Raw genomic sequence first — 23,140 nt, forward strand, 5'->3', positions numbered from 1 at the left:
CAGGGGTTTCAGGGAAGGAACTCTGGGAAACAGCAGTGCCTTTTACAGGAAAGCAGATAGTGTGCGGATAAAAGCACATCACCTCCTCTATACCCAAGAGCAGAAAACACTCAAGGGCCAGAGCAAAAACTGAAAACAACTTTGGAAAGACGTTCACAGCTCAGAGCACACAAACCGCTACAAATCATACATGTACTCATTTGCTGCTTTATTACAAAGCAGAGAAAGCTACACTGCTAACAGGAGGAGAGAGGAATGTGTGTGTGAGGTTAGTTGTCTGCTTGCTATCTATCTGATCTTTGTTAGGATTCCCATTTGGCAGCTATGCTTTCCACTCTTTCAAGGCTTCTATTATTTGATCATTTACATCAAAAAGTTTTTCTCTGTAAGTTAGAGCTTTGATTGCTTTGGAGTGGATTATTTACAATAGGTAGTGCTGAATACTCAGAGCATCTAGAAACTCGAAGCAGTCCCAGACATGGCTAGGTGGTTGTTAAATACTATGTTCCTTCGAGAGCACTTCTACTCCATGGCTGCAGATGCCCAATTCAGGATTTCATTCATTCTGTATAACCTGTACAATGTTAGTCACCCATGAGACTGCACAGCTCTGCTGTAATCTGCCCCTTGCCACAGGATACCCGAGCCAAGAGCAGCAGGGAATGCAGAGCTCCAACTCCCCATAAGGATGGGCAGTTCTGATCCCATTCTTTGGCTACAATCAGGGAAACACCACTATCCTTTGAGCTGGAATGAAACAAGACATCGGGTTGCAAATCAGTTTTACTAAAAATGTTTGAACCAGGTACTGCAAAGTTGGACATATTTACAACAGCTGCTGAAATATCCAGCACTGAGCAATCCACCCAGGCACGGTTACAAACCACAGCAAGGGGAACAGCTTTTAGACATCCTGCATGAGTTACACAAAGAACCAAACCCACCTCATCGTCACTCCTAAGAGATGCCATCAGAACAGGCTACGCTGGTAAATCAACTGGGCATAAGAGAGGAAGTTACTTCTGGTCTCAGCTCAGCTAAAGCCAACATGGGAAAGATGTGCACGCTTACGGTCAGGATACAGCGGACAGAAAGGCAGTAACGGCACTCAGCTTTCCCTTGGGATTTAAGGAGTCACTTGGGTTGTGCTCCTGTCTGTAAGAGGCGACAGCTGCTGACGATGCAGAGACAAGTGAACCTAGGTTTGATCTTTTTCAGCACTGAAGTGCAAGCCATTCCTAGTGGATAAACCAAAATGATAGCTCTCCTGCAGAACACCCTGTAACTTCATCAGTTTACTCGTAACATCCAAAGGGACTTCGGGAGATAATAGTGACTGCCACCAGAATATGTGAACCTCCTGCTTTTAGCTGGCTTGTACAAAACCCAGGACACACTGGTGCAATGTTACAATCCTAGAAGTGTCTTTGCCTCCTGACTCTGTGCCATGAGGGTTTCACTGGCATACTTCTGAAGAAGCTCCATCTTCTTTCTCCGTACAAGAGCTTCCTCAATCTGCAAATACAAGAACAGGAAGACATTCCGTTTAACTGAGGTGCCAAAACCTAGCACGCTTAGCTATTAAGACAGGAGGAAGAAAACCACAGGAAACAGACCACAAAAGCTTTAATTCTAGTGTAATTCTAGTGTAAAAGCAGTTGAATTAAGATGAGTCAGGAGTATCCTTTCCGCTCCTCAACTAAAGCTCATGGAAGTTGAAAGACACAGTAAAATCAACACCTCCATCTCAGCTCTATGCTTCTACTCTTTTTAATTAGGAAGATAGCTCCATTTCATTTTACTCAGTACAGTCACTTGAGCTTACTTTCAAAGAACTGTCTCAGACACAGCTTTAACAAGTGCAGAACACGTGGAGTCACACCACACTAGTCTGCACCCCTGAAATAACAGTTCAGTGAGTGCCTTTCACAGCAGCAACAGCTACAAACCTCTGACCTAAAGTTTGTCTGGAAGTGCCAGCAATATACAATTCATTAACAAGCACGTACTTTAAAGAGGGCATGGACCCCTTCCACTAGAGCAGCTTGCTCCAGGCCTCTGTGTCCAACCTGGCCTTGAGCACTGCCAGGGATGGGGCAGCCACAGCTTCTCTGGGCAACCTGTACCAGTGCTGCACACAGCATCTCTCAAAAGCAAGAGAGCACTGTACCAGTGCTGCACAGCATCTCTCAGAAAGCTTTTCTATAACTGAGAATCGAGAAGGCATCCGATAGGCATAAGGTATGGAAGGATTTGCCACTAACAAGGTTACACTGAGTACTGCCTGATTAGAAAAGACTGCTGTGTAAAGCAGTGGTCATGAATCTGTCAGTTCTGACAGTCAGTTATGCTCTCTTCATTAAGAGAATACCATCAGCCAGAGAGCAATGGTTTTAATCATTCCATGCCTCCTGCAGTTCTAACAAACCATTGAATGTGTATTTTGTTGAATGTGCAGGATCATGACTTCAAAGGAGAATACAGGATGTTTGTCTGACAAGACAGAAGCTGGGGATAAGCCCCACATGCTATGTGTGTGATGTACAGTCATTCTTACCAACAGATAGCTTCTTGCCCAAGTTATATTTCAAGCATCCTGCCCCTGTTAAGGTGATGTATACCCTAGAGCAGTGCCAAATTTTCAAGGTCATGTCACCCAAATAACTTTAGAAAACTCAGGAGAGCAAGCCCTGCAATTCAGACATTGTCCCATGAAGTTAATGGGAAAAGTCAGACCATCAGTGGAAAAGGACAGTAATGACAGAGTGGGCAGTCAGGGTTTTCTTGATCACACCACTACATCGCTTCCCAATCTATGTAATACTTATGGAGGTTTTGGAAATGCTCAGCTGGAAAGGTAACAGCAATGGTACCGTAATTCTGACTAGGTCCACAGCATTTGCAAGAGTGTAACAATTCAAGGACACTTTTACAGGTGATCTGCTGCAAGGCAAGATCTCTGTCTTGCAGGAGCCAGAGCGCATCTCTGCAAGTTAGTTTTGTAACATCTTACCTCCTGTTGAGATGGCACTGGAACATGTGCGATGAATTTCTGTTGGCCTTCTTCACCTTGCTCCTTGCCACCTTCCTCATCAGACTGACAAAATCCAATGAAAGAAATTAAGCCACATCAAGTTTACTTTCTGAAGGGGTCATCAAAAAAAGCCTTTTTCACTTGCTTTGCCAGAAGGAACCAGACAGAGCACAATCAACACCACAAACACAACAAGCAGGTGAACAGGACTGAACAACAAAGGAACACGATAACCAGCATGGTCAGATCCTGCTCCTTAACATTTTCAGAGGTACTGCTTTCATTCTTCATATATGGATTTTGCTCCGCTGTGGCAAGGCCAGGAATGTACAGCTATATTCCCTTCTCTTCTATCCCTTCCTGGCTGTCATAGCAAAGCTATCAACAAAAGAGCAACCAGCTAACTAAGAAGAAAGCAAATGCTTTAAATAAAGCTATGTACCACTTCCCTGTATAGCTCTGTACTGCTTTGCTCTCACACCCGAGTGCTGGACTTACGAATCACAAGATACTACAAATAAAACTGAAGGATACTGAAGGAACCACCAGTCTCACCTGATGGACTATCTCCTTTTTATTCTTGTGATAAACCCACTTAGGTATGGACTGTAAAATAAGAACTAGTTTCCAGTACCCCTTTTGTGGATCTTGGCGGACAGCATCAACATCCCTTACTTCTCCCTGCTGGTGTTGGGAGCAGGGAAAATAGAGAAACAAGAGCTATGTCACAGCAGTGACTGCAGCACCAGCAAAGCCTTGCTGTATCACGATTCAACTAGAAACAAGACCCTGGCAAGGCCAGGGTGAAATTCTACTGCATACAAAACTAGTCATGCTGTTACTGATGTAGATGGTTGTCCTGCACTCAGCAGCAGCAGTAGCTTAAACCACGACAACAGTACTCGGAAGTAAGACTGATCAGTGTTAACTAAACACTGCCTTGCAAATACCACATTCCTGACAGTGACAGTTAAATCTCACGAGCTCTCAACTCTCAGATGTTTCTCACTCAAGTAAAAAGTCTTCCCTAGCTGCCAGCTCTCTAAACATAGACCAAGTGTGCTCATCTGCTACTGATTTTCACTAAACAGAGACAACCGTAGGGTAATGTAGGCAGAGTGAAGGGCAGAACACAGCAACAGAGGGGTTCTCAGAGAAACAACTCAATGTTCAAGAACGCAGTGTAGAAGAGTTGAAACGTCACACTGCCTTAGCCATCACATACCTCATCGTCATTGACAGCATAGATATCTTCTTCCTCCTCTTCCTCACCTCTTGCAAGTCGTGCTTCTCTCTCCATTTTCCATTTTTCCACTGCTTCTGCTATAACTGGTTAGCAAAGGAAAATAGCAAGTGTATCTGAGAGCAAGTTAAAGCAACATGGTCCTAATGCCAAAGCTTTGACATCAGACTTAACTTCTTGCTCAAGTCCTCTACATTGGCAACGCACACTTACTATAGAACCTCGATGCAGTATCTGATAAAATACATCAACACAGTCTGAGCAAAACCCAATGCTGGCATTGTGGAAGTGTGGTACCTGCTAATGCCTTAATTTGGGTACATTTTAGGCCTCTAAATGTCATGGATAAATATCAACCTACTTTCTGAACTGAGGCTAAGTGGTGCTTCACATGTCAACAGCTATAGGAAAACTGATCACTGCGTAATTAGACATGATTATACTCCTTACAGTGACCACCCACAGAATTCTCTTTCTTTTCATCTCACAGTGTATTTCTTTTATTCTGCAGCACAATCCCACTTCTGTAACTTGCTGCTAGCTCAGAGCTATTAAGCTGCTATATCTCTACTACACAGCAGAGTCCTAGTAGGAGCACTAAAGTTTTAAGCAGCTTAATGAGTGACCACACCAGCGTGTAAATACCCTGGGGAGGTGCAAGATTAATGCAAGTGGGCAGTATGAAATGCCTGCAACAGTTAACACTCAGCGGGCATTCCCCTAGCTCTCAAAGATTAAACACTGAAATGCTCTTCCTGAGAAAGCAAGATTGAACTGACCAGTGGCAAATCCTGTGTTTTGGGCGGGTTTGTAACAGAAAAGGGACCTCAATACCCTGTTTCACAAAAATTTAACTCTTCTGACAACAAGGTATAAAACACAAGAACCAGACAGCAGGTGACCCTAAGAGCATCCCAGCATTACTGTGTGCTGTTGTGTACATTACTAGTACACACTGGCTCTGTAGCACCTCTAGCCTGGTTATTTCAAGTCTCACAATCACCAAGGATGTTCATTTTCTTAAGTGACCACACGAATCCAGAGGAGTCACTTCTCCTGCCTCCAGTCAGCAAGATGTGCAAGAACACTGAGTGAGGGCTGCTCTGGGTGTGCTGCACCACACAACTTCCTTTCTTACCCATCACCTGTCGGCCAGCCAGCTGCCACTCACTTGGTTTAAGGCTCTAGGCTATGCTGCAGGTCACAGATAAGGGTCCTGCAATACTTTCTTTATTACCCCTATTCCTTCCTGTCTTACAGCCTAACTGACAAGGCACGATCTCTAACACACAACACTATGAAGATCTCACACATGGAGAAAGCATAAATGTAAGAAGCGGATGACAGTACTAAGTACTGATAACAGTTACAACCCCAGCAATTTGTAATCATTCAAACAAGGACTTCCTGCAGTGATGTTTCAAGTTTTTCTCTCTACTTCCCACCAGGTAATTGTCTACAAAACGAAGCACCATTTGAACAAAACCTGACTGTTTTATCTGCCACGTTCTGTGAGGAGCCTTCCAGCGGTTCCTACACCAGGACACGTCCAACAGAGCACTGAAGATCTGCTTCAGAGGAAGTGATCATAAAACAAATACACAATGCAAACAGCAACCAATCGCCAGGAACAGGCCATGCCCTTTAAGGTGGTGCACAGCTTCTTGCTTACAGCTACACAAACAGCAGGCAGATGTCACACAGCGCTGAATTTTAAAGAGGGTTTCAGGTATTAGACTCATAATCCTGTTGTCATTACTGGGCAAGTCAGTAGAAACAAAGCCAGAGAACTGAATGAGCAGAGACACGGATAAATACTAACTGTTGAAGTACGGGTTTCAAAGGAAAAAACATCCACAAATGCATTCATGTGGCTAAATTAACATAGGCCACCGGGGCTTCAGGGTTTCCAGAAGGCCCCCTCTAATCTCCAAGAGAGCTAGACAACTGCGCTTATGGATAAATAATGAGGTGAGACAGGAAACAGATGGTATGGCCAGTTTTCACAAAGGAGGGAGGAGATAACCCTTGCGTTCCACAGACCTCCCTGTTGCAACCTACTCTTTTACATTCTTAAGCATGAAAAATGTGGGGAAAAAAGATTTTGCTTCATAGCAAATCACTTGCTGATAGTATTAAATCATTAACAGTAGTAATGATGACTCTGAAGCCAACTATACAGCACACTGCCTCAATCCTGAAACGCCTTACAGAACAATGATGTGGATACCTGTGTGACAGCTAAGAACAGGACAACACCAACATGGAAAGAAAAGGTATCTTAACTTTCGAGCCCACCATGACTCCTTCTTGGGCTGATTTACGCAGGTTTTGTATCTCGCATACCTTTCTTTTCATGTTCTTGTTCCAGCGGCTCCAGAATACCATCCTCTTCATCCCTGTAGCCATAGTATTCTGCATCAATGGATTTCATAAGCTCAGCTCGAGTTTTCCGAGGCGGAGGGACGGCTGGAAGAACAGTTGTCATTTGTGCAGGCCCATCCTGACAGCTTGCTGTACATTCCCCATCAGCCTCACAGCAACTCAAGCTACCTCGCCCAAGTTAATGACCAGTGTGTGACCAAACTGCTGTCAGTGCCAGGGGTACTGGCATTTTTCTGTGCAGTTCCCATCCTGTGGCAGTTCTAAATTGCTGTTTCTCCCTGAACTGGAGTCCCAGCACTGAGCAAGACTATATGAAAGGAAATAAAAACTTATCCCAAGCTCCCCCTGATCATGGAGCACTTCCCACAGTTTTTCTCTGCAGATGGCAAGTAAGGAAGAGCTGATTCAGCAGGCCTGCCTCTCTTCAGGTCCATGGAATTCTCACTCCTTCTATGACAAACCTACATATAAAGTTTTACCCACTTGCGTCTATTTATGGGCCAGAATACACTGCTACTAGCACTCCCCACATAACTACACAGACATCTTACTCAATACACACTACTGTGTAGGCTCACATCTGGGAACAGTCGCTATTTACTTACGTTCCTTTTCAAAAAGTTCTCTAACTCCTGGTAAATCCTTTGCAGCTCCGAAGTATTTGTAACCTCTGTTTCCTGGAACTTCTTTCCCCTCATGATCCAACATTTTCGGCCCAATCCGCTGGGAAATAAAGAAAGTTCATGGTTTAAAGTCTTATTGCTCTTGCATCTTGTATTTCCTGTTTTCCCAGGCATCTCGATAGATAAAAGGATGAGGAAGGAGATCTGTTGTACCAGTTCAAACTACCCCACAAGTAAAACACCCCCATGGCTCGTTTTTATCCACGTTCTCTACTTTTACTACAACTGCCCCATTTAAAACAGAAACCGGTGTACACTTACAGCATAGTCAGGGCCTCCCAGCTCCTTGATTCTGAATTCCCAGTGCCCTTTCTCCCTCAGAAGTTTGTTTATTTCATCATTCAGGTCCCGGATTCTGAATTCCCCCAAGCCAGCTGTTAGAGGGGGAACAGCAACGAATTAGGCAGCTTTCCAGAAGTACCAGAGCCATTCCAGGATTTACACAATGGGAATGGAGTAGTTCACATGAAATGGGATTTTTACTGTAACTGACTAGGATTGAGGATTCAAACAAATGAAATGTAATTAGACAAGCCTTACCATTTTGAATCTGTGCCACCTTCTTGGAAATCTCCCCAATGATCTGGGTAGACAAGAACACAGAAGTGAACTTCCCAGACAAAGAAGCAGAAAAAGCTAAACAAAACCCTAGAAAGATCCAACTTGTACGGTGTCTCTGATCTAGGAAATGGACCCAAGCTTATTGATTTCAAACACCAACACAGATTTCATTCAGACACAAATACAGTATCTCAGAAGCTTTTTACATTTTTACAGCTGTACATGGGAGGGCAGGAGCCTGTGATGTACAGAGAAAGGCTGAGAGGACTGGGTTTGATCTGCCTTAAGAGAAAGCAAAAAGGGAACAACTTGTTGCTGTCTTCAACAACCTAACAGAGGGTATAGAAAGGACTGAATCAGGCTGAGAGATGCACAACACAGGACAAACAGCAACAAACGTAAGTTGAAACCAGAGAAATTGATTAAATTCAAGGGGAAAAAAGATCATTAAGGCGGCAATCAAACACCGGAACAGGGCCCCAGAAAGCTGTGGGATGTAAATCCTGGTGATACTCAAACCTCAGCTGGAGGACAGTGGTACAACCTGCTCTGAACATTGGTGAACTGCCTGATCTTCCAGTCTAAATGACTGCGATTTAAGTGCGAGCACACTGAAGAAGCCTGAACAAATCCAGCAAACTGGGAAGTGCTGAAGTTCTACCTGTTACAGAATTAGAAAAACCCACAGCTTGACGTTACCTGTCGCCTCCACTTCTCGGCTTTAGGCAGTTCATTACACTCTGAAGCAAGGAAAGGTCTTCGCTCCTGTTTGACAGAAATCCACACACCAGGAAGTTTTAACCCAGCATCAACACACTTACAGCTTCTCATGCTAATGTTATTGCTTGTTAATCCCAAAGTGTGCTACCGGTGCTTCTGCTCCCACCCATTCGTACCAAGTGGAAAACAATGGCCATTCGCAGCCCTAGCAAACTGAACGACCACAGAATACACAAATGACTTAAAACCACTTTATCCAAAACAAAATCTGTCACTTGCTTCTCAAACCACCACGTAATCCTTGCCAAGACAAACAACGCTCCATTTAGGACACACAAACTAATACTTCATCCTACCTCTAGGATTCTGTGAGCAGTTCTTTTGACACTTTCCCTACTGTACTTTCACAGCTCTACCCCTTATGTAACAAAAAGCCTTCCCTCACACAATGTACCAGAAACTCTGTTCCATCTTTCTTTAGCTGTTGCTCATGGAGTCTTCTGCACTATAGTTTCCCCAAACTGTTCCTTTCCACTTTCCTGTCTCATCTTGTTCACACTTGTGTGTGAGGACACCTCAGTCAGCTTCCAGAGTTCCACTGGAACTCTGCCCAACTGAGAACACTCTGATCCCTGCAGCAATATTCTTGCATATGACTCAGTGAAAACCACAAACGAATGCCCCAAGATGGTTGAGAATCCACCTCTAAGGGTCTGTGTGGATTTAGGGGCGCTATTTTTTCACTGTATTGGTGGGGGTTTTAAATGACAAAGTTGCTAAGCCCATTTTTTTGGCAGCCTTACACCAACCAAAAAAGCCACATGAACATGGCACAGCGTGTGAGGCCAGCTCCAACACACAGCTATCACATGTTGGGTTAACACACGCCAATGTTATGTCTCATGTACACCCCCGGTTCACAGTGACCCTGAAGGGCCTTTGCTCTGTGGTTCCTGTTGTCAGAATGTTACCAATGAACAACATCCTGAGAGGGATTCCTCTGCCTCTCCTGGAATAAAATCCAAGCAAACCCTGGGATTACTGCTAGTAAAACTAACTGCACACACATCAGTTTGCACAAGGAGTTGTAAAAGGAGGTAACTTGAGTCTCAGACTTCATTTTCACTTTCTGCCCAGCACTCTGCAGATGTTGGAAGCACTACTGCAGTTTGGGGGTTTCTTCAAACCATTGCAGATTCTATCTGTATTTCATGAAGACAACGAAGAGCAAGTGCTGTTCACTTCGCGCTTTCCTTTCACATGCAGAAACTCTTAACCTGGTTACTTAGCTCAGAAAATCCTATTTACCATTTCTGGTTTGTGTCACTGTGAAATACAGTCCCTGCTTTGGGTGCTCCTGTAGGATTCCCCTTCCTGCCTGGGGTCTGACCTGACCGCAGCCGCACAGCTCGGTACATGGCTCACGCTCCCCTCCCCACCAGAACTACCAGAGCTTTACATCATACCTTAACTTTTCCTTCCTCCAGCTGAGCCTGGCGAAACCTTGCCAAGGCAGTCCTAAAGGAAAGAAAGGAAACGGATTTACTTCTACAGATCCACATTCCAACAGGAGCAAGTTTTGCTCTGGATGCTTAGGATGGCCTTAATTACAGTCTGTAGAAAACAAAGGCTTGAACACACTCATTGACTGGCCACACTTCTGGCCAGTGGCCTCTTCTACACTGGAAATCCTCAGTGGTTCATGTCTTAGACAAATATAGATCTTGGTAAGCACCTAAGCATTTTTCCATGGTTAGCATATGCCAGCATGTTAGATTATGAGCAGCAGAAGGGCATCAACAAGTTGCAAGCACGAGCATTAAGTTTACATATTGCAGCAGGGGATACATCAAAAAGCAAACAAAACTTGCAACCCTGACCACTGTGATTCTGTGATTCCGATGTGCCACACAGCTGTGGGAGGACCTCTGCAGCCTCTCCCTGAGTTACAAGCTCAGAAAGTGGTTTAGGTCAAAGAACAAACATGAGACAAATACATTACAGTCTCTAATTCAGCTGTTCTAAACACGTGCCCTGCAAACCTTTTGGAGAAGTACACAACAAAGTCAACAGAAAAATAAATAGGTTAAAACCTGTAAATTTAGCCCCAGCAACTGCCAAGCAAGAAGATTTATATTTAGAATCACAGAGTGCTTTGCGTTAAAGGACACTTAAAGCTCATCCAGCTCCAACCCCTGCCACAGGCCTGGACCCCTTCCACTGGAGCAGCTTGCTCCAAGCCCCTGTGTCCAACCTGGCCTTGAACACTGCCAGGGCCATTGGAGTGTTTCCCCACACCCATCACCCAGCCCCTGCTGCAGCTTCTCTCCAGCACTGGTGAGTGACCCAGCGTTCGGCCCTGCAGCACACAGATGCTTCATAACCCCCAACTCCCACCCCCGTAGATGAGCACAACACAACCAAGTGCCGAAACGCATCGCTAAACTCCCAGTGCTGTAAAACAGCCGGAGAGCGAGCGCGGCCATGAGCCACGGCACAGCGGGCTCAGATCTCTGACACCGGACCCAGCGCGGGGAACACAGGGGAGCACAGGCTGATCTCCAGGCCCCAGGTGCTGTCGATGCTAAGGCCGAGGCGAGCGGGGCCGGCACCGGAGCGCCCGCGCAGAGCTATGGCAAGGGGCAGCGGCGGTCGCACTCACATGGCCTTTTCCGCGTTCCGAGCCTGCAAGAGAGAACAGACGGGCTGTTACTGAGGGCGCCCGCGCCGGCCGCCCCCGCCGCAGCAGCGGCCCTGAGCGCCGGTACCGGACCCATGGCCCCGGCCCTGCACTCACCATGGTGGCAACCGGTCCCCTCAGCACCGCCGGAAACAGACGCGCAGGGACGCCGGAAGTGGCGTACCCGGACCCGCGCATGCGCGGCTCGGCGCTGCGGGTCACCACCCAGCGGACGGGAGGTTCCGGTCCCACTGTGCAGAGCGCGGGAACCGGCACCTGGAGCCCGGCGTCTGTAGGAACCCCGTTTGTAGGAACCCCATTTTAGCAACTCTGTTTGTAGGAACTTGTCTGTAGGAACCCCGTCTGTAGGAACCTTTTTTGTAGGAACCCCATCTGTAGGAACCCTGTTTGTAGGAACCCCGTTTGTAGGGAACCTCATTTGTAGGAACCCCGTCTATAGGAAACCCGTTTGTAGGAGCCCCATTTTAGCAACCCTGTTTGTAGGAACTTGTCTGTAGGAACCCTGTTTGTAGGAACCCCGTCTGTAGGAACCTTTTTTGTAGGAACCCCGTTTGTAGGAACCCTTGTTTGTAGGAACCCTGTCTGTAGCGAACCTTGTTTGTAGGAACCCCATCTGTAGGGAACCTCATTTGTAGGAACTCTGTCTGTAGGGAACCCCGTTTGTAGGAAATAATCAATGACTCATGGCTGTGCCTTCCCGATCCATAGAATCCATCGGATCATGAGGTTCTGCTGCTCCTGGATGACCGCAGCCTCCATGGGCATGAGCGCCCCACGGAACAGCTTGGCCTGCAGGACTGGAAGCACTAACACAGTAACTAGGCTGGTTCCTTCAAACACCCATCTGAAGGTCATGGACTAGCACCAGCTCCACTGTACTCAGGCATGGGGGCACCGCAGCACCCTGGTGCAGCTCATCTGCAAAGGGAGGCCCACAGCCACCCCGCTGCTATCCCAGGCCATTTTCACACGTGGGCCATGAAATTGTAATACTCGGAGCTCTGAAACTACTTGAAGCTGGCTGTGACAGCACAGAAGGGGACCAGAGCACACAGCCTTTATGGTGATGGGACAGAGCCCTCCCTAGAACCTGCTGGAGCTCCAGAGCTCCTGCCCACTGCCTTCAACAGACCCTCTGCCACTACACACATGGCACAACCCTGGTCAGCACAGGACATCTCCCCCTCTTCCTCACCACCCAAGGCTTTACGTGCTCGCAGTGGAGCCTACCTATTGAACATCCCATAGTGAAGCAACACCGTGGGCTGAGGCATGGGAAGGGGCAGTGCCTGGAACACCGGGTGTCTGATGTAATGGGAGCTGCGGAGGCTGCAGCTCTGCTAACAGCCCATTAACCTGCTCCGCACCGGAACTCACACACCCTCTGGCAGCAGGCTGCACACACAACACAGCCACAGTAACCCTACCCCACGGGAACTGAAGACAGCACAAAAGAAAAGTCCAAACTAAGCTTTTTACACCTCCACGTACCCCTTTTTAATGTTATTTTGCACTGTGTACATGAAACCAAAAATAAACAAAAGGAACTTTAGCCAAACTCCCCTTCCTCCTCCAGCTTTATTGATAGTTTAAAATTACATTTTCTATGTTCTAGGACTTCAATTGCTTTTACCATCTTACTTTAAAAACTGATTACAAGCAAATGAAACTCAGTTGTCTAAGTGATATAGTATACAAAAATAACATCTTGATTTCTGTGAAAATGCATTTATTTGCAACTCCTGAATAGCTCCAAATTGTATATGCTATGAGCACTGATGTCTGGGTTCCAGATTGAAGTATTTATTCAAAAGCTCCCTATAACGTTCTGTAACTCCAACAAGAACATTCATTGACTGAATTACTGTTACTTTTAAGTTTATTCCTGATTTCTCTCTCTCTCTCTCATGGCCATTAACAGGCATGTGCATCTTGTTTGTTTACTCCCACTCAGCTATATGCTCTAGGTAGGGCCCGATACAGGTATTACTTGGTGTTAACAGCTACTGAGGTCAGACAATCCAAGGCCATTGTAGTAAAAGTTATGAGGAAGTTTAGACACTTCCAGAATTTTCTTTCCTCCTGCATAGGATCACTTCCATGTAACCCAAAGAGGGTTTTTGCTGGTCTGACTCCACTCTTCCCACTCATCAATCCCTATCACCAGTGGCACGGAAAGGGGGTTCTTTAACAAAGCATTATACATAACACCTCTACCAAACTAAACATAAACATTTTTGTAGTTAAATGCAGAAAGTTGATTTTTTTCCACCCCTTTCCTCCTTTTACACGGCAAGTAAAGCTCACTGGCCTGGGAGTAGCCTCTATCTGCCAACCTTTGGCCAGTGAAGAGGATTCAGAGAAAAATAATACAACCATCAATCAGAAAAAGGAGGGGCGACAAAGGAAAATAGTTAGGCTGTAGCTTCAATTGTGCATTCCCGTGCAAGGTGCCCTGACTCGCCGCAGCGGTAGCAGTTGACTTCGCTGGTCTTGCTGCAGTTGATGGCTACATGGCCAGTTTCACCACACCTGGGAAAGGCAAAGGCTTTTATCAGAACCATCCACAACAGGCACTCGCAAAAGCAATCCTATGCTGGCAAGTGCATTATCTGCTCACGCAATTCTAGCTCCCCATTCAAGACATCGGTTTCAGTGTTCCAGAAGTCTTTGACATGAGGCATGCCTCTGTCTTCACCACAGCCAGGAACCGTTCCCCAACTGTTCAGCTCTCATTCATCACTGTGTATGCCAAAACCACTGTACAATGAATACAGAAGTTTGCAGGTTTGGGGGGGAGGGGGTGTGTGCTGGGGTTTGCTTGCTCCAATGCTTCTGCCTGCAATTTAGCCTTGTTTTGAGAGCAGTCAGTTTTAACTCAAAGGCACCATGTTCTCATTCCTTCCTCCACAGGAGGGAACCTCGGTGGCGGTAAGAACAGTGCACTCAGGAACGTGCTGCTTCTGGCCCAAGCCTGCATGGTTCTGGCCATCCAGAAACGTGCATCAAGTCCACCATTTGACTTTGCTAACAGGCATTTAAGTCTTAAACAACTGTTTCAAGAAACAAGCTATCTGGTCCAAGTTTAAGCTTCACTCCTTAATCAAAACTGGATAAAGAGCACAGCTGTCCTGGGTTCAGCAGTAGCAGCCACTTTTTCTCCTTAGTAACTTGTGCAGTGCTGTGGTTTTGACTTTCGGCCTGGGAACAGTGCTGATAACACAGACGTTCTTAGTCACTGCTCAAATGTTTGGTCTGGCCAAGGACTCTGCAAGCCTCATGCTCTGCCAGGGAGGAGGGGAAGCCAGGAGGAAGCAGAGACAGGACACCTGACCCAAACTGACCAAAGAGGTATTCCATACCACAGCACATCACGCCCAGGATGTAACTGGGAGTTACCCAGAAGGGCTGGCTCACTGCTCGATCAGGCTGCGTATCCACAGGTGGTATTGTATTCTCTCACCTTGTTATTTCCCTTATCATTATTATTATCGGTGGTAGCAGCAGCGGTCTTGTGTTACACCTTAGTTAGTGGGCTGTTCTTATCTCAACCCGTGGGAGTTACATTCTTTTGATTCTCCTTCCCATCCCACTAGGAGGGGGAAGAAAGGGGAGGAGTGAGTGAGAGGGCTGCATGGCTCTGATTTACAGCCTGGGCTTAAACCACGACAACACCCATCCCTTAAGGTGGCTTTTGCAGTTGCCCCTTCCCAGTCCTTACCGATAGCATTTCACTTTGGTGCAGTCTTTCTGAATGTGTCCAAACTCTCCACAGGAATAGCACTTCTGCTCATCTGCGTGGTCACAGTCACGAGCCAGGTGGCCAGGTTTGCCACAGTTGTAGCAGCACTGCTCTCTCTCCCTCTTGGGCTCCTTGCAGTCCTTCGCAATGTGGCCACCTCTACCGCAGTTATAGCAGGCTTCCACAATAAGAAAAACACACCAAACAAGACTATAAAACCTTGGTAGAGTGAGCTGTAGCATGCTTCCAAGGAAGGACACATACAGCTTGTTCCCAGTAAATCACCGTCAGTGTACTGAACCCTCCTCTTCAACCACAGGTCTCTGTCCGTGTGATTGAGGAGATAGAATATTTAGTGATACTTACCATCCTCCTGAAGATCACAGTCCTTGGCAAGGTGGCCAGACTCACCACAGCGGTAGCAGATGTCCGGCAGAGATGAGGACATGAACTGGAAGCCTGCTTGAAAAGGGCAACAGGAGAAAAAAAAAGGCTTAATCCGTAAGTTCAGAATGTTCCTCAGAGTTAATGAAGGACACTGCCCCCTGAACTGACAAGTCAGCTCCACTCTCTGATGCCCCTGACAAAATTCTTATGCAGAAGTAAGAACCAGCAAAATTTATTACCCATTTGTGTCCTGACTGCTTCACTGCAGACTAAGAGAGCTGAATTTACACACTACACACAACAGTCAGCTACAGACCTTACTACACACACAATGAAAACCACAGCAATCAATCACCTCTGCCACGGCTTCTCATCCCACGACCACGGCCAATTCCAGTGGGGCACTCCCGAGCCCAGTGGCCGGTACGTCCACACTTGAAGCACTCATTGCTGCTCATGGCTGCAGGTCACCTGTGGAGGAAGACATACATTGTTGGAAAAAGTTCTCACCCACACCAGGGCTACATTACAGTAAGATACATAGAGGTATCCCACCATACTGCCAAAGGGCAGTAAAACCACTGCAGAGGATGAAAGTTTGTCTCTGCTTTGCTTGGAGAAAGGCAGCTTTGAACAGTCAGACAGGACACTAGAGAATTTTTCCTCTAGTTTTTTGTAGCCAGATTTTGTTTTCAAAGCTTACAAAATGCTTAAGGGTGGGGGAATAAAGGGGACCCCTTCAGCTCTTGCCTTACCAGCCTCCTGTTGCTCTCTTTCAGTAACGCAACTTCTGTCTTACTCCTCAGAGTTAAACTCAAAACCCAGTTTCTCAAATGATTATTTTCCTGGCAGTTGTTAAGCTACAACATTTACTGACTAATCAAGTTTCGCTCTAGAATAGGCAGTATTAAGCCTAAAGCCTCAAAGAGCACATTAGATTAGTACAAATATGGAGACTAAAGTTCATTTACAGCCTAAACAGCAGTTAAACTCTGACAAACACGAATCGCAACTTCAATATATCAGCCTATAGCTCAGGATGTACAATTTACTCCCAGGTTTACATGCAAGAAAATGTCTTAAAGAGGTTTGACTTCCCTAAAGGAAACCAGACATTTGCCAGATATCTAGAAGGCTAACTTGGAAAACATTCTTAGAATGCTAGGGCAGTATCAGAGGCGTGCCTGCCCCAGGCAGCATAAAGCACCACTTCTGCCCTTATTGGGGAATGGAGGTAAGCACTGCGGTGAGCAGGAACCCCATGTGCCACACTCACAGATGTGGTGGTCAGGATGGGGCAGGTTGCAGAGACTGCAGTCATAGCACTGTAACTGCCTAAGCTGTAAAGCAGTTACACAAGACTTCTAGGATTAGAAAGCAAAGAACAAGGAAGTTAAACATTCAAATTGGAGGCTTTTTTTAAAGCGTTCTTGAAGACAAGTTTAAAGTACACTGGTCTAAAAATATGCACGTCAAGCTTTGTTTTGAACAAGTCTCCTTAAGTTTAAATACTTCAGATGCTCTCTCCTACTTCATTATGCTTAACCCAAGAGAAGTAGAATCATTATCTGGTATGTTTGGTGGTTTACCTGATCCCCATCAAGATAATCCTCCTGTAGCCCTACAACTTACATCACGTTACAGAATGCTTCCCTCCCCCCAAGCCAGCCAGCATGCCAGATTACCAGGAACATTCATGAATGCATCTTAAAGAAAGCCACTACAGAAGCAGTAAGAACAGCACATGACCTCAAGAAGGAACCAGAATTAGTACCCTAACATTCAGCTCTTAAATGGAGAGTGTGTATCTGAACAGGAATTTTTATTTAGTTATTTTTAAAGCACTCCGATGTTGAACAAATTTAGTGTGGCTTTTCCAGCCACTCCTCCCTCAAAACAGTTCCTCTCTCTCTGATCGCAAGCCACCATCCGTCCCCCCAACCTGAGCAGAAGCCTGAGAATTTAAAGTACAAGAGATACAAACTTTAGTATGCAACCTCCACAATCCACATCTACCTCCCAGCTGGACCAGATTTTTTTGCTCTTAAGAGTTCTGCAATGAAAGGAGGAAAGGAGATCTTAAACAGATCTCAGCAAGAATAAAAACACCCAAGCAACTGACTATCTGAGCACTGAAAGCACTATAACTTGGATTTTACACAGCCCAGTCTTCTCTGCTTCATCTTGGTGTTCAGGATTTCCGAGCACCTCATCAGACACCCAAGGGTGAAGAGCTGTGACTGTGGTGGCAGCAGCTGGCACTCAGTGTGCTATTGTTTATGCCTGTTTTCGTAGCAACCCTGTTGACACTGCAGAACAGGAAAAACACAGGCAAAGCCAACTGCAGGAGCTGGCCTCAGTCACAAGAGCTGATGCTGCTTTTCATTTCAAGAGGGACCAGATGGGGGTCTCTGAATTTATACACCAAGAAATACTCTTCACTCATCTTGCAACTCTTCTCTAGAGTGTTCACACATGAAAACATTACAGAACAGCAACATAAAACCTGTTAAAAAGAACAAAATAGTATGTGAACAGCTGTAACAGAATAGCAGTTTATCACTGCCATTATAGTAACAGATAGCAACAACTACCAGACTCTCATTCCTAATGACCAACTTTGGACTACAGCATGTCACGACAGGATCGAATACTGCCAGCAGTTACCCCACAAAGAACCCAACAAAACCAGTTATGTTAACGTACGGTAGAAGACAAAGGTTTAAGAGGTGAGTTAGACCTTCTGCAGATACACAGTGCAAAGTTTTTATGCTAAGATTAATTCGTCAGCCTGTACCTAGCCTGTCAGTGTGTCAGTCAGGACCTGCATGATGGATGAAAGCTTACTACTCACTGCCTCTAAGGAATGTGGAAAAGAGAAGTTTTACATCTGATTCAAAGTTCCTTCCTTTTTAACTGCTCTTCAAGAGGAAAACATGAAGATCCTTTTCCTTGGTACATAGCAAGTTGGCAAAGTAAGATTAAACTGAGTAACAAATCTGAAGTCAAGCATCAGTCTCTGCACAGTCAAGACTATTAATGTAAACCCCCTTATCTTCAGAGGCCCCTTTTTCCCTTGAATTCAGAGATATTTGAACATCACAGTTGCAACAGCAGCTTCAACAAAGCATGATTACAAATCGTGCTGCTCTACCTTCTAAGACCTTAAGTATATGAAAGTACTAAACAGTTTGCCTGGCATTTCTTTGTCACCAGTGTTTCAGTGTTCAACTTCTCCATTCTTCCTGTGAAACATCTGAAACTGAACACCAGTTCAGCAGCTAGGAGTATGCAGCTGACACCAGTTTTACTTTAAGCAGCCTTAAACAGAACAAGATTCCCCACTGGCATAAACTGTTTTAAAAACCAATGTCAAGATTTAGCTTTCAGATAAAACCAACAGCCACCTTTAAAGAGCAAAATCCAGCCCTGGCTGGTTCAGAAGGCAAGTCCTTAAATGGACAGCCTTTAAGCAGTTTGAACACCACTGCATTTCTTAGTTACTTGCAGGAAAAACACAATTAGGACAGTAAAACCCACCCAAGTTCACGTTCTTCTCTATTAGTCAATACTCCTCCATTCTGCCATCACAGGCAAGCTTCCAGCAGTTCCTTTCATCATCAAGGACACCTGAAGTATTTGTTTAAGTCTTCTTGGAAAGTTCTCACTCGATTACATCTATCAGTGTTTTCTGCAGCTCAAATGTGTTATTCAAAGCAGCTCCCTCTCCCTCCTTACGTCCCAGAACTGGAATTCTACCTCTCCAGAACAGCAAAAATAATAATGGAAAACAAATTCCAACTACAGCCCCATCTGGCATTTCTGAGCCAGGTAAAATCCTGCAATATACACCTAGCCACTGTCCTGCAGAATAGGTTCTAAAACCTGTGAAGTAACACGAGTTGCCTCTAGTTACCTTTCCACTATAGAAAGCAGTAATTTACCTGAACTCCTTCTACAGAGCTCCCCAGCTGTAATGTGAAGCTGAAATAAATAACCTTGCAGCCATTCAGCAAATACTAAGATTGAATTTTAGACTTTGTTCTGTACAATTCCTACTGCTAAAGATCAGGGGCTGAGAGCAGCTCAAAGATCCATGCAAGAGGTACCACCACAGTTGTTCCTAGGTCCGATCTGAAGCTTTGGAGTGCAACTTTAGCATCAAACTTTTAAGTGACAAAGTTTCTTTGTGATTCTTACAGTGATAACAGAAATGTCAAGTTTCTTGTATCAAACTTGAAGTGGAAGATTACGCTTTTCTGTGGCTTTATAATTTATACATATTCAACACTTTTAAAATAGGAGGAGTGCTGTTAATCTCCAGTCTTCACACACAAAATTGAATATCCATACACCTTAGTAGCCCCTCCATGGGCTGTCACTTGAGCTCCATTGAAATACTTATTTTATGTCTTTTAGCCTAGATATCCCCTGAGAAAGGTTGTTTCAACAAACAAGAGTAAAACTAACTTGAAGCTGAACTTTGCCTCCAAGATTACTCAATTCTTCTGGATACTAGCAATTCTTTAGAATTCAACAGCCTGCTGTAGTAGAAGCAGTTTTCTTCACTGTACTCACCACCTGCTTCTTTTGATCTACAAGTATTGCTTCCATTCAACATCAGTATGACTTCACACTTTCAGTCAAAGGACAGACTAGATAAAAACCCACTGCTACAGCCAGTGTACTTAAGAGCTCTTTAGCAAGTCAGCTGACTCAAAGAGGCAAATGTTGAGAAATCAGCAGTTTCTTTCCAGGCTGTTGGTGGCCAACTTACACCACACCTTAAAATGAGAATCCAGCCTGAACATGGCAAAACCCCTCAGGAACAGGAAATACAGCTTTGCTTTCCTACGAGATAAAGAAATGGAAAGGCAGAAAGCACTTGCAGCATTTCAAAAGAGAAGTCAAAGTATTCATTTAAAGAGAAATGCTACTCCTGTGTTCATATTTCCCCAAGAAGCATGTTTTGAGGATTCTTCAGTACAGGACACACAACCATCACCAAAGCGACTCAGCATTCAGCTGGTTGAACTGCCTCATCTGTAACCCGAAAATATGCTACAGCAAGTTAGTGATGCTCCTGTCTCTGGCTTTTGTCCTTACTGGAAAAGATAGAAGATTAGGTATTCTGACCACCAGGTAACAACACCCCGATTCTGAGGGGAAGTAGTTTGAAACATCAAGGAAAGCCTGCAGAAGTGGAAAGCCAAGCATCTACACTCCATTTGGGTCCCCTTGATATGTTCCACAGCCAAGCTCTGAGTATCATCATGCGAATGTTAACTGTAACTTCAAGAACTTGTACCCCTGTTTAGGTGCCAGAAACCATGTCAAAAAGACATAATGACTTTGATTAGCCTAGTAAAGCTTGCACAGCTTTGCAGACATAAACCAGGACAGTAAAAGTTCAAAGTGACTCTGTAGCACCTTCTGTCTATCGATACCAGTTAATATAGAGTGAGACTTACAGATTATCTACCAAATACCTACATTCTGTCACTTTACCGTTTTATTTTTGTTGCTATCTGTATATAGAGCTTTAAACTTTTAAAGACAAGTAAGCATCAGCAACGTGTGAACTTCCTAACACAAAATTCAGTCTGGACAGTAACAAAGCGAGTTTTAAAGCATGGCAGGTTAAGCCTGTAACTCACAAGGTTGTTCTGCAGCCCCAGTGAACTTACTCAACCTCTTCCCTCTGAAGACACACACAGGACTGTCTAGGCAACTCTGTGGAAAAAAAACCTAGGGACTAGGCAACCCTACCTGTGCCTGGCAAGGGGGCCTTATTAAGTGCTGAAATGAAAACTAAACCCTACTAGTAAGTTTAATAATTCCTTTCTGACAATTCTGGATACTAAATGAGTAACAGCAGTTACTTGAGAACTATGCCTGACAGGAACTTAAATAAAAGGCTGCTGCACTAGCCCGCACTCTGTAGATGTCACAGGCTATTTTTCCTATCCATTTATAGGTCACACTTGGATTTGGAGCAGGCCACCGTCCGCGCCTGTGGTCGGAGACAAACACTTGAAACACCTCGACCCCCTTGTCTCCGGCGGAACCTCACACGTGGGGAGCGAGCCACGTGGTGCAGCGCCGCCGGCCCCGCGGAGCCGAGTCCAGCGGCGGGCCAAAAGTAACAGAAACCATCACAAAACACAGAAAAAAGGAGAGAGAAGAACAAACAATTTAATTCCAGGCCCCTGCCCCACACCGCCGCCTCCTCCCGGGGTCGCTGCAGCGCTCACCCACACCGAAGTTGCTCACACGCCCCAGGCCGCGGCCGAGCCGGGCGGTTTCCCCTTCCCACGCCGCCGGCCCGGCCCGGCTCGGCCGCAGTGCGCTACCCCCGCCCGCCACCGGCCTACCCAGCGCCTCCACCGGACCCCAGCCAGCGGCCGAGCGCAGCCACAGGCCCGCAGGAGGCTGCTCCTGGGGAGCGTCCGGCCTGGCCGAGAGGTCCAGGGGCGCCCAACCCCGCCTCGGCCTCCCCTCTCTGTGCAGCGCAGGCTCCTCACCACCGTCTCCCAGAACGCTCCGGAGCCTGACTCACCCGCCCCGCTCCCTCTCCAGTGCTCCCCGTCCAACGCCGCCGCCTCCCCACACGCTCCGGACCAGGGAATCGCGCCCGGGCCCAGTCGGCGCCACTTTCCCGCGCACTAGGCCGGAGTGCGCCAGCGCCATCATCCCTCCGCGTTAGCGCCCTCGCTGCCCGCCCGCGGCCCCAGCAGCCCCCGGGCAGTTACCTGCGGCCCCTCGCCCCGCTGCGGCAGTCGCCCCCCCCCGGACGACAGTCGGCTCCGCTCACCCGGCGCTGCCCGCCCGCTCCGCGTCCCTTCTGGCTGCGCCACACGCGGTTTGCACACGGCCCCAAGCACTCTCCCTCCAGGATCACCCCGCCCCTCCCTACTACTCTGCGCACGGCTCACTGAGCCCACCTCTCAGCCAATGGGAGCAAGCCGCTTTTCCGGGTGGCCAATCGCAGCTAGGGACGGGGGAGCCCAACCATCGCAGTCCAAAGGTGGGAGGGGCCCGCCTACCGGCGGCCTCTGCGTGCCCATCCGCGCTCGTTGCGGCGGGCTGGGCCGGTGTCTGTGCAGGGACCTGCGTGTGCTCCGCACCGTGACTCACTGCGCAGGCAGCTCCGGCTTCCTCCCCGCGCCAGCCCGCCCGCTGTCTCACGCGGGAGGGGAACTCAGGCTGCCCCGCGGAGCCGCGCTCTTCCTGGCTGGGCCCCCACTCCGCAGCCCGGGCCGGAGTCCCTCGGGGGCCCACACTGAACAGAGGCTGCCCGGCGTCCCGGCCTGCGCTGCACCGCCCGCTCCCGCCAGCGCGGGCTCCCGCTTTGCCTGTCGGTAACCCGCTCGTCTCTGCACGCCCCGGCGGTAGTGGCGAGCCCCCGAGCAGCCGCTGGCCCGCACCCGCCGCGGACACGGCGTGAGGTTCCTCTGCCGCCGGCATGGCCCGGGCCCTGGGGCCGCCGGCTGCGCCCCGCCCGCGGCGGCCATCTTGACAGACGGGCCGGGCTCCCGCGGCCGCATCGCAGGAAATGGTGGACAGCGGGGGCTGTCGCGACACAGCGACCGGTTGTGACCGGAGCGCTGTGAGTGCGGGCGCCTCTGAACAGGGCTCCTGGCACGTCACGTGCTGCAGCCAAAAGACACCAGGAAGTAAACGT

At 47.1% G+C, this 23,140-nt stretch overlaps 2 protein-coding genes across 5 annotated transcripts; both read right to left on the reverse strand.

Annotated features, from left to right (window-relative positions):
- Window positions 1-1,280: 1,280 nt before the first annotated feature.
- On the reverse strand, window positions 1,281-11,367 carry ISY1 (ISY1 splicing factor homolog). Its single transcript, XM_061357857.1, has 10 exons — window positions 11,289-11,367; window positions 10,093-10,144; window positions 8,606-8,671; window positions 7,886-7,928; window positions 7,607-7,719; window positions 7,268-7,385; window positions 6,624-6,746; window positions 4,260-4,363; window positions 3,014-3,097; window positions 1,281-1,515 (listed from the first exon to the last, which is right to left on the reverse strand). Coding segments are annotated over exons 1-10 (813 nt in total). The 5' UTR covers window positions 11,291-11,367; the 3' UTR covers window positions 1,281-1,407.
- A 1,519-nt stretch (window positions 11,368-12,886) lies between these two features.
- On the reverse strand, window positions 12,887-22,345 carry CNBP (CCHC-type zinc finger nucleic acid binding protein). Of its 4 annotated transcripts, none has more exons than XM_061357837.1 (5): window positions 22,209-22,345; window positions 15,812-15,927; window positions 15,436-15,528; window positions 15,049-15,247; window positions 12,887-13,859 (listed from the first exon to the last, which is right to left on the reverse strand). In XM_061357837.1, the coding sequence occupies exons 2-5, from the start codon at window positions 15,912-15,914 to the stop codon at window positions 13,742-13,744; spliced, it is 513 nt and encodes a 170-aa protein (XP_061213821.1). In that variant the 5' UTR covers window positions 15,915-15,927; window positions 22,209-22,345; the 3' UTR covers window positions 12,887-13,741. The 4 variants fall into 4 exon arrangements, with proteins under 4 accessions (XP_061213821.1, XP_061213819.1, XP_061213820.1 ...); XM_061357835.1 differs by having other exon boundaries at window positions 15,049-15,250; XM_061357836.1 differs by having other exon boundaries at window positions 15,436-15,531.
- Between the last annotated feature and the right edge of the window lie 795 nt (window positions 22,346-23,140).

Source organism: Neopsephotus bourkii, unplaced genomic scaffold, assembly GCF_033783945.1.
Source record: "Neopsephotus bourkii isolate Nb327-2 ecotype Australia unplaced genomic scaffold, CSIRO-AGI_Nbou_v1 NB_923, whole genome shotgun sequence".
Classification (NCBI taxonomy): domain Eukaryota; kingdom Metazoa; phylum Chordata; class Aves; order Psittaciformes; family Psittacidae; genus Neopsephotus; species Neopsephotus bourkii.

Bases quoted from the DNA above. Each gene is read 5' to 3' on its own strand.
- ISY1 (XM_061357857.1), bottom strand. The intron at 7,720-7,885 runs GTAAGGCTTGTC...CCCCTCTAACAG, and splicing joins GGTGGCACAGATTCAAAATG to CTGGCTTGGGGGAATTCAGA. The intron at 3,098-4,259 runs GTATGTGATGGC...GGATTTTGTCAG, and splicing joins ATGCTGTCAATGACGATGAG to TCTGATGAGGAAGGTGGCAA.
- CNBP (XM_061357834.1), bottom strand. From the start codon at position 15,914: ATGAGCAGCAATGAGTGCTTCAAGTGTGGACGTACCGGCCACTGGGCT. The intron at 15,532-15,811 runs GTGATTGATTGC...GCCCTTTTCAAG, and splicing joins GATGAGAAGCCGTGGCAGAG to CAGGCTTCCAGTTCATGTCC. The intron at 13,860-15,048 runs GTAAGGACTGGG...TGCCTTTCCCAG, and splicing joins ACCAAAGTGAAATGCTATCG to GTGTGGTGAAACTGGCCATG.